The sequence below is a fragment of the Henckelia pumila genome, chromosome 3 (assembly GCF_033568475.1).
Source record: "Henckelia pumila isolate YLH828 chromosome 3, ASM3356847v2, whole genome shotgun sequence".
Taxonomy (NCBI): domain Eukaryota; kingdom Viridiplantae; phylum Streptophyta; class Magnoliopsida; order Lamiales; family Gesneriaceae; genus Henckelia; species Henckelia pumila.
The window spans coordinates 56,403,751-56,415,761 of NC_133122.1; the positions used below are offsets into that span (position 1 = coordinate 56,403,751).

Genomic DNA, 12,011 nt, shown 5'->3' on the forward strand with positions numbered 1-12,011 from the left:
AACGAGATATAGATAGTATGATTATTACTAAGTTTCATATTGATGTTTGTACTACAGTATAATAGTTGACTAATATCATCAATTAATTTATACTTATGAAATCGTAAATATTTGCGTGACAAAAAATAGAAAAACACTACACTCAAATCGATTTTTATGTCAGACAAATTACTCTTATATCTAATTTACTTAAATCCTTGAAATATTGAGTATAAAAAATTCTAACTTGTTTAACATATGATTGTTCATCCTCTAAAAAATATTTTTCTTCGCATTTTTTTTATCTGCTCATATTTTTTTCAAATAATATATTTATCTATTATTCTATATAAATATACAAGTTTGAATTGTGAATTTTTTTCAATACCCTCATTATTTCATTAGTTATTTGGTTTTAATTGTCAATTTATAATTTTGTCATCATTATTTCATTTAATAATTAATATTTTGTCATTTTCAAGGTTTTTAAGGTCTTGCATTTATTTTATACATTAATCAATTTATTTATTCAAGGTAGATTAATTTTTAATATTTAATTCATATCAATTTTTGTGTCAATTTATTTATCTAAGGTAAATTAATTGTTAATATTTAATTCATGTCCTAAATCCATATTTTGACATTTTTGGTAATGAATTTACAATTTTGTCCTCATTATTTCTTTTAATAATTAATATTTTTGTCATTTTCAAGGGTTTTTAAGGTTTTTCATGTCATTTTATAGATTATTAATTTATTTATTCAAGTTAGATTAATTGTTAATATTTAATTCATATCATTTTGTGTGTTCATTTATTTATTAAAGGTAAATTAATTGTTAATATTTAATTCATGTCCTAAATCTATATTGTGACACTCATGAAAATAAAAAGTAATTATTGAAAACTACCTTAATTTTTGCTCTATAAATTTTAAAAAAAAAATTAATTTTTTCGACTTATTTCAGTTTTATTGTCATAGTTACGTTTTTAATTTACTATACTATTTTAACGTAATATTTTGATTATTAAAATTTTAAGAAAAATAAAAAAAATTAAATCAAACCATTAACTTTCACCATTGTATTCATGACGAGTGAAATCATGTCATAAGTCGAGGTTCTAATATTTTATTTATATAGAAAATGTACCCACATCCTTTATTCAATCATTCATTTATTTTTTTTAGATTTGATCATCTAACTAGACTTTCTGAAATTTCAGTTTTTAGGAAGAGATATTATAAAACAAATGGTAATGACTAATTGTATAATATTTTTGAAATTTTAGGGACTACAAATGTAATCAACAACATCAATATTTTCTTGTCCAAGGTAAAAAATATATATATACTCATTTTGTCCTACGTACTAATTTAGGCTTGTGTGTATTTTCACATATATATTAAGAAAGTATTTGAAAAAATAAATTTCTCATTTTGCCCTTATTTAGTGAAATTTTAATAAAATAAAATAATTACACATTTTATGAATTTAATAGGGGTAAATTGTTAAAAGAATAATACAAATGATATTTAATATGAAAACTATACTATATAATTGAGAAAGATAAAAAAATAATTGTAGTTTAAATAAACGAGATATAGATATAATGATTATTACTAAGTTTCATGTTGATGTTTGTACTACAGTATATAATAGTTGACTAATATAATCAATTAATTTTATACTTATGAAATCGTAAATATTTGCGTGACAAAAAGTAGAAAAACACTACACTCAAATCGATTTTTATGTCAGACAAATTACTCTTATATCTAATTTACTTAAATCCTTGAAATATTGAGTATAAAAAATTCTAACTTGTTTAACATATGATTGTTCATCCTCTAAAAAATATTTTTCTTCGCATTTTTTTATCTGCTCATATTTTTTTCAAATAATATATTTAACATACTATTCTTAAAAATTATAAATTAATTATTACACTACTCCATATATAAATATTTTTTATGACATGTAAAACAACATGTAATTTATATGTATATCAAATTTAAAACAACTCGATTAGATTACTATTGAAGAAATTAAGCAGAAAACATATTAATGTTTTATCAAAGCATTGTTGTATAAAATAATGGTTGAAAAACTAAAGGTAATGAGATTAGACGACATAAAATTATTCTCTTCATATACTTGATTAAAGGTTCAAGAAATATTAATATAATATATCTAGACTAGAAACTATGTTATTAGCGATAACAATAAAAAAATTAAAAAAATTTATTTATATACTTATAATCTCGAATAGGAAGAAAAAAAGATAATTTAAAATAATGTCACCAGTTCCACTAAAATTAATTTTCTAGAGTTTTTTGAACAAAATTTTACAAGATTTGAACAAATAAAAGTATAAAGAAAAGTTTGGATTGATTGTTGCAAATTATATGAATTTGATTTTTGAAAAAAGATATTTACCACATATTAATATGTTAGATTTTTTAAAACAAGAGTTTGATGAACTTATGAAAAATATGTATATATATATATATATCATTAATTAAATAATTATTTGTATAATTGAATTAAATACTCTTTGTATATATTTGTATATACTATAACACACAGAGTTTATATTATAAAAATATTATTTTTATTTCTATATTTTTTGTTAGAATATCGATTATTTTTTATACTATATTATTATCTAATTTATATTTAAATTTGATTATCGAAATCAAACAAACAAATTTATTCAATAAACTGGAAAAAATATACGTAAAAAATTTTGAATATGTTATTATGTATGACCAAGATGATTGAGAATCAAAACAAGTCAAGCTACAATAATTGTTTATGATTATCATGGTTTATAAGAGAAAAAAATACATTATTTATATTTACTTTATTAATAGAAGATCAACATTTATTTCCAAATAAAACTTTTAAATAAAGGAAAAATAGTTTTTTTTTGTTCACTAACTTATTTACTTTTAGGATCTGGTCCACTAAGTTTTTAAAGTTTGTTTTTGGTACGCTAAATTTTAATTCTCAGCAATTAATTATCTAATTGGTAACGTGACACTGTAAAATAATGATTTTGTAATAAAAAAAACTACTGACATGACGTAAAAATGTTGAGATCGAAAATTGTTGAATTATCAAATATCACGTCAACAATTGGACTAAAAATAGTAAAAAAATTAAATGTTAGTGCATCAAAACCAAATTTGACAACTCAATGTACTAAAACTCAAATTTGGACAAGTGAATGAATCAAAAAATCATTTCTCTAAAACAAATTACTATTTTTTTTTCTTAAAATCAATATAAGTAAAATTATCATTTAACATAAATTATTCATGACGCTTGAGATTTTGTACGTATTGTTTAAAATATTAATTCATGAGTCGTATTGTTGCCATCAATTATAAATTTTTTTAAAGCGAGAAGCGTTCGGTCATACAATTAATATCGGAGTCAATGTCATGATTTCGATTCACATTGATTGAAAGCACAATAATGGATAAGGTGATTGTTTGGGGGCAATAATTGTCCTTCTCCTGGATTGAACAATTGAAACATGTGTTTGTTTGTACTGTTACCATCAACTACATCTTTTAATAACAGACATCACTTGATTCTACAGTTTGTAACAAATATATATATATATATATATATATATATACATGAGTTCTTTTATGGTGCCCAACAACTATGCTCAACTTCGTGCCCACCATGTATAAGTCAACTCACCAATTGTGCTGGTCAACTCACCTATTGTACACGTTGGGCATAGTTGTTGGGCACCATAAAAGAACTATATATATATATTACGTTTTTTAATAAATATACAATATATGTTATTGCTTTAAAGTTGTCGGTTAAAAAATAAATTAAACTCAAGGTATAAACATATAATATCTCTACAAAAAAAACGTTGATCAAGAACCGACAAATATCACAAAAAAAAAAATTAAAGACGTAATATTCTCTCTTCACCTGCTAATTGGATATTGAATCATAGTGACTGAATTTTAAACTTGTCAGTAAAAAGTATAACACGTGATTTTAATAAACATAAACAAACATAAACATTTGAAATTCGATAACTTCAGTCTCAATCGAATAAAATTATAATTACATGCAACACACGTACATTTTTCTAGTAAAATTAAATATTTAAAAGAAAATATAAGTTCGTAAACTTTTCATGGAAATTTATATCTAAAACCGGGACGTACATTGTTTGTTGAAGAGCATTAAAGAAATCAACACACACATTTACGAGGGAAAAATAAAAAGGGAAAAAAAGAAAAAAAAAAAAAAGAAGAACTTTTCGTTTTTATGCGAAAATTTTCTTCTTAATAAATTCAAAGGATAAAGCTTACATATGTTTAGCTACCTATAAAACTCCATTGTTAGGACAATCCCCGACCCATTTTGTATATTTTAAGAACTTTCCATGGAGTCGTAACGATATATGAGTACTGATCCGATTAAAAGAATATGTTATATCTGAATTAAAAATCTCACCTCCGATGAAAATAAGGTTTTGGAGGTTTGTATAATTTCCCCTGATTAATTAAGAGTCAAACATTATCAACTAAGGTAATGATCACCAACATTGTTTGATCATTGACCAATATTGAAGGTGACAAATTGATTCATGTCTAAATCATTACCGTTTCTAAGATATTTTTCGATCATATTCACATATGAAATCTATTTAGATACTTAAAATTAAAGTTGAAAATGAAAACAAATTTTCTTTTCTTTTCAAACTATATATATGGCCCTCAAGAATCTTATTACATATATAATTAATTACAATACGTCATTCATCTACCACGATCCAAATTCAATTCGAGCCATGTGATACCCACGCATATATGAATATGAATATATTAAAGGGATGGATTTCAAGGTTTTATTTATTTATTAATATTCTTGAAGTACTAATATATATATTCTTAATTTATGTATAAACATTACTGTATATGAATATTATACATATTGATTACTCATTAATCAATATTAGTCATAATTAAACATAGTAATTATACATAAAATACAAATTTTGTTGTTGATACGTCTCGATATTAATTTACTGCCGGGCTGCTCCTCCAGCAAGAGCTTTCACCATAATTTAAGTGCAATTAATGTCCATTATATTCCTTAGAAATTTGAGAGAATAATTTGATGTATATATACAAGTCTTGAAAAGTTGGCGACATGGTTGATCAAATTCAAGCATTAAATCAAATTTTTCTTTGAGTTTTACTTGTCTCACAAGTTATTTAATTAAAGTCCCATCAAAACATGCTTAAAATTAAATACAATTGAAATGATCCACAGGTTAAAATAATAAGCAAATCAACGGAGGCTCATTTACGCACTTTTTTTTCTTTCTTTCTAAAATTGCAAAGAAATAAAAAACTTTTCAAGATTCATTGTTGTTGGGTTCAAACGAAGGCTTAAGTCACCTTCAAATATTTATTTTGGTTCACTATTGTTTTTTTCCGAGCGAAAAAATCTATCTTTTGTGAACTAAGTTTGATACTTTGGTAATTGTATCCTATTAAAGTCCTATAAGAATTTTTTTTTTGAGTATTAAAACATATTAGATACCTTCACTATATCATTTTGGTCTTAATCAACCGTACATCCTTTGATTCTTTGTTTTTTTGTTTAAAAACCAAAATTTAAAGCTTGAAATCAGATTAATTATAAAGTACGAGCGTCTATCTCTCAATCAAATATATGTCTATAAATATCACGAAACTACTCTTTAAAGTTGCGGGATCTATGTCTTAAACCTTAAAAATTATGAAGAGATCGATATATGTAAAATTCCTTTCCATAAAATTAATGTATATAAAGTAGTCGTGTTTTTATATCATGTCGTCGAAATTGTCATCCGTCGGGCTTGAAATCGTAAAGACTCGATGGTTGACCTTTCATATAAAATTGGAAATATTATTTAAAAAAAACGAAATGAAGCCAAATAAATATTTTTTTTATATCTAAATTTCCAAGAAAAAGCACCAATGAAATTGCAGTGTGTGTTGTTTGAACACAGGCACACGCAATTCAACTTCCTTCTGGATCTTTGACTTTTACAAGCATCTCTAATTTCTATAAAATATATATTATTATATTAATGATAATTATTATCTCTACAAAAGCAATAATACAACAACACAATTCCCTTCCCAATTATCAAAAGTTTTTCTTCTGCAAACGCAGATTCCCATTCGAAACAAAGATCCCAATCTCTCTGCAAAAAAAAAGAAAAAAGAAAAGGAAAACTAAATGCTCATTTCCATACAAAAACACAAGTAGTACTGTAACTGAAACCTCTCACATGGATCCATCACCGTATTCCTCTTCTTCATCGGACAGTTCCCAGTTCTCCTCCACCAATTCCTCTCCGGCCAAAGGGTCTTCCACGGTGGTTCTTTCCATCGAGTGCTTGAAAGGAAGCTCCAAAGCCGACGAGTGGACCGGGGACATGCTTCAGACCGGCGACATAGTGGAGGAGCTGAGAATCGGCAACATGTTCATCAGCTCGCCGTTCAAGAAGGGGAAATCCGAGGTGCAAAAAATCCTTCACAACTCTTTCAGGCAGAAGGAGACTTCGATCCACGTCCGTGTCCGCCGCGGCGCCGACGAGTACGCCGAGCTGCAGGCGTGTATTGTGCCCGGAGATCAGTTCGTGGGGAGGAGACAGTACGTGTTGCGGGCCATCGACGACCCGAATTACGCCGTCGGATTCCTTGATCGGAAAGAGAGCGACTGCTTCGAATTGCAAGGTAATATTCAGGTTGACTTTTCGATTGGATTATTTTTTAAGCAGATTAATTTCTATGAAATGTGATCCACGACGTGCGATTTTAGAAACGTTTTTCGACTTGTTATGTTTGGTGGTATTTTTTTTTTTTAAGTCACGTATCTCATTTTACTTTGGAATGTTCCAAAGTGTCAATTTAGTTACATTCTATTCTCTCTTTGGTTGAAAATAAAAATTAATAATAAAGGATAATTTTCTAACTTTTATTTTTGTTTTTTTTAATGTCATTTGGCGTTATTACACCATCATATATAAAAATGGGTTGATTGGGGCAAACAATTCGGCTCTAGTTTCATTGTCGTCATTCCATGGTCAGAATAGTGGTGCTCATGAACTAAACAAAATTTTAATGAAAATGTATTTTGTGCATATTCTATATATGGTCCTTGAAACGAGTGGGAAAAGTCAGTAAGCAAGGACTAATATTGGCCAAGTAATGCTGGACAAGAAGTTGGATTGTGGAGTCAGTCACCTGATTTTGACTCCCGCGTGCTCGTGCTTTAATTTGGGATGATTTTGGATTATATTTTCTGAACTAAGTAACATCAATGTCGTGCAGCTTCAAGAATGGCGAGAATGGTGATTGCCCTCCAAGAAACGCCCCTTCAAGACGGATACGTCTCATATCCATGGGACAGGAGGATGCGCGACATGCTGTCGATTCCTTATTCAAGCAGCTTCTACTCCATCCTATTCCTCCCCAAAGCCTCAGATATAGTAAATTCTCGTTACAACGATTTAGAGGACACTCTAGCACGAGCTCACGCCTGGATCAACGCGTCCCAAGCCTCCGGTGCTCCCATTGTCTTCATGAACATCCAGACTGAATCCCTCCTCACCAAGGTACTAGACTCACAGCTCATGCTTACAAGCGTGATTGCAGGACTTGTCTACTTGATGAAAATGTTTAACTCAAGCTATCACAAGAATCAATTGCATAGTATAGTCTTCTTGTGATCACATTTCATAGAATTTTGATAGAATGGAGTATTACAATAACTGTCTGGGATTATGATGTAAAGAATTTGGTTTCAATTCTTGTTTAGGTATCTGGTGAAACTGCCTCTGCAACTGTGAACGCAGGCTCGCTCTCGGATTTATCAAATCTTGCAAACACAAGTCTGTACGGTTTCGAGGATTACCATGGTGTGGATATAGGTGTGGTAAGAGCGGTTCGTATGTGGTTCTCCCCTCTCGTAGGGGAGATCCCAATCGAGATAAGAATCGGGAAGCAGATGCAAAACTTGGTTTTCGCCATCAGCAGAACAGAGGAGGTACTTTCCTTGAAAATATAACCCTGAAACTTCTCTACATTTTTGTAAGAAAGCTCGCAGAATTTTAACTTGACTCGGCCACTTTTTGCATCTCAACAGGGATTCATTTACATATCAACAGTAAACCGAAGGAGAAGACGATGTCCCGGCAGCTCGGTCTGGGCTTTGCCATCTTTACAAACAGGCTAACAGTTCCTCCCCATCCCGCCTCTTGATCGTATCCAGAATATCAAACCAGAAAGTCCTCCCATGGATGGTTTCAACAACAGGGGCAATTCGCTGTTTCGACACCGTTTCACTGAGCCAGAAGCTCTCTCTACACCGGCACACACGGTTGCCGATTCTGATGCACGTTTTCTTATGGGACAGAAATGCAAATGTTTCAAATGTGGGTAGTATCAGGGCCCGAGCCATGTCCACGTGCCCGCCTACCGCACCAGCCAAGGTTAATTTGCCACATCCTCCGTTTCTCCCATCGTTAACAGAAGACGACGATTTAGAAGATAGCGTAGCCATTGAAGGGTCGGATCTACTGCGGGAAAGGGACACTGCAGGAGAGTTTTCATTCAGGTCACATGAATTTACCCTTACGGATAATTGGGTCTGACAAAAATCTTTTGTTGGTTTGGCCTCTGTATTATATCATTCTGATTCATCTTGATCCATGCGCATATATGAGAGTGCTGGTTGTGTTTTCTTGTATCATTCTTATTCATTGTGACAACTTTAATTCCATATGATGATAATGAACTTTACACATGAAAAAAACATCATCTATGAAGAAACTAGCTAAAACACAATATATGTATATATAGACACATCTTGATCACAAGCATACATAGTTATATTCGACTAAATAATCATGTCCCAGAATTTACAGAATATAGTTAAAGATAGTGATCACCATCACCATCATCATCTCTAGCGCAAGATATATTCTATATTATACAAAAAAAACCCGGAAAGAAGAAAATAAGCAGACATATAATAGTACCATGCACTATAGTGTGTGTGTGAATATATATATGTTATATATATCAATGCCAAAGGGAAGTGTCCATAGTATCTTGATCCACGACCATGTCCATGTTAAAATGGGACTTGGCCTTGTGGGATTGCGAGTCCCTTGACGAGGGAGACGCGTTCTCCAATTGACGCAAGCGCATGTGAACCACCTCCGCCTGCGCGAATGCTAGCTGAGTCTGCAGCACATCAATCTGCTGCTGCAGAGAAGATATGGCGCCCACGCACCCGTAGACAGGGTCTCTCACCCTTGCGTTCGCTTCGTATACCATGGAACTCACGGCGTCGCCTCTCTGATGCTCCGGAAGCTCCTGCAAATTCCAGTTTTTTTCCTCATCTTGGATCCCACAGATTATTTTATATTTCATTTCTAAGAGTAGGGTGAACACCCAAAAGCTAAATTTCAAGTTTTGGGATTCAATACTTATTTTTTTTTAATGTACAGAAATTTTATATTTATGGTGGAAAAATAGTACACTTTGGTTAAACTCGATCGTCTCTTATTCTCTCATGCATGACACTCATTCCGGAAATTTTTTTAATGAACATTCATTAATAATATTTTAAAATTCTATACGATGCTGGCCCATAAAATTTTAATTGTTGTGTCACAAAGTAAATGAAAAAATTCGGAAATAAATTTTATTTTATTCACGGAAATTTTAGATTCTAATATATATATATATATATATATATATATAATATGTTTTATATTATAAACCACAATAACCATTTTTATCATCTATATTATCAAATTAAATTTCAATCTTACTCATTCTATGTCCATCTCCAATTTTTTTTTTTTTTTTTTTTTATCATTTTTCATTGAGAGTTTAGCATATTTGAGGACTTAAATTTGACGAAGACCAACTTAAAATCTTAAATAGACCAATCAAATATGCAAATGTACCAAAAAGGTTTTAGAATGAGGGAGGATTTGTTGCTTTATTCATGTAAGCACATTTTCTAGAAAAAGATAGAAGAAGAAAAAAAAGAAAAAGTAATCTCAAGTGGTCCATCCATCCACACAATTTGTCATTCTTTGACCAAAAATTATATTAGTGTACATAAATAGAAAAAGGAGTGTGAAAATAAATTAAATGTATGTGTACCTCAATAAAAGGTTACAGAAAAAGGATTGCATGTATCAAAATAAATGATTAATTACCTGAAAATTAAATGTTACTCATAAAATAAATATGGACTCATTATTCTTTTTAAAAAATAACCTATAATTAAGTGCATTTGCTAATTAGTTGCCACTATCAAGGTTGATTTTATGAGAAAATTAAAATGATCAGAAAAATTGTAAGAAAGCAATGTGGCTGCGTGGAAATTAATTGTTGAAAGTAAAATTTTGCTTCCACCATATTTATTATCCGGAGAATTTAGACAATTCAGTTTTATTTCACAAAGATTTTAATATTATTCATAATACTATGCCTTTTTCTTTAAAATTAATATATCATGAATAATAAAAGTTAATAGAAATATAAATAAAAACCAAAAATTTACAAGGACCCAAATGATCCCAAAATAACCACCTGTATCACTCGACGAATATAACATATATATTTGCTTATAAAAACATAATTTTCAATAAAACTTGAAAAAAAATATCGATTTATGGGAATTAAATTAACAAAAAACCAACCTGGAGCATTTTGTTGACATTGCTGGCACCAAACACTTTGTGAACGCTAGCAAAATTTGTGGGGCTCGTCGGCAGGAAAATACGGCGAAAACACGCAATCCTGCGTACATCTCCGCCGAAGAAGCTTGCACGCGGCGCACGGAGACGTCGCCCCTTGCTTTCTACCACTACTTTCTTTCATCGTTAATTAATTAGACTATATATGTGTCTTATATATATATTCTACTTATGATTATATATATGTTTACATGTGTATCATGTACACATCTGGCCGGTTTCTTGATCTTTATACAAAAACTTAATTCACGAACTTGGCACTTGAATTTGGTGTCTGCTTTGTGGGCTACTAGATCATAATTTCAACTTCAACATGCAACTCGATCACCATGATTCTTTGTCCTCTAAAATGTGGAGGGAATCATTGGAAGCTAAGGGAGGAAATTTAAAGGGTTGGGATCGAATATTTGAGAGTAAGAGACGAAGGGTCTAATTGGGGTGATATAAATAGAAAAAAAAAAAAATATATCATGGGATTCAAGAATTTGATCAAGGGTGAGCAATTTATTTGTTTTTATGAATAAATTAAGATATATATATATAAATAAAAAAATAAAAAATTTGTGTTCGTGACTATATATGCTGCGAAATAGAGATGCATGCTATGTAAAATATTTGATATACAGGTCCCTACCATAGAAGGAGCTTTGGATTTTGGTGGGGAAAAGTAGTGTTAGTAGTGACTTTTTGTCCCAGTAAAATATATTGGTGTCGCGTGTGTTTTTTTTATTATTTTATTATTTTTTTTTATCGATGGTTCTAAATTCGTAATACGATATGGAATAATGACTTCTAACATGTATTAATTAATTTATTCTTATGTTGTTTTATTTTATAATATTATATCAAATCAAAAGATTGGGCTGACGTGATTTCATATCGGCGATATTCAATGGATACTCATACTCGAGTGTGACACATGAAAAATAAAAATGGATCAAATCCATCGAACATTAAACAAGGAATGAAAATGACTATTAATTGATCTTCAACAGGTCATGAGGCAATAATTTTAATGCACATGTTCCACTATAATAATTCAGTTTTTTTTTTTTGTAATTTCTTTTTCCATATTCAAATATTTGAATTAATGGTTAATATGAACTATTTTCACTTGAATTAAAGGTTTAAAAAAAAAAAAGATTAAAATAAACAGATAAATAAAAAGAGCTTTTGGGGGCCATGGCTTTTCCCCCGGTAGTTGTAGCCGTT

General features: G+C 29.9%; 2 protein-coding genes across 2 annotated transcripts; one reads left to right on the top strand and one right to left on the bottom strand.

Annotated features, from left to right (window-relative positions):
* The first annotated feature begins 6,148 nt into the window (after positions 1-6,148).
* LOC140888764 (uncharacterized) lies at positions 6,149-8,672 on the top strand. Its single transcript, XM_073296459.1, has 4 exons — positions 6,149-6,753; positions 7,351-7,634; positions 7,838-8,065; positions 8,250-8,672. Exons 1-4 carry the CDS (start codon positions 6,306-6,308, stop codon positions 8,670-8,672), a joined length of 1,383 nt encoding a protein of 460 aa, XP_073152560.1. The 5' UTR covers positions 6,149-6,305.
* LOC140886213 (LOB domain-containing protein 4-like) lies at positions 8,197-11,190 on the bottom strand. The gene is given in 3 exon segments (XM_073292720.1): positions 8,197-9,399; positions 10,743-10,796; positions 10,798-11,190. Coding segments are annotated over 3 exon segments (477 nt in total). The 5' UTR covers positions 10,924-11,190; the 3' UTR covers positions 8,197-9,102.
* Positions 11,191-12,011: the final 821 nt, after the last annotated feature.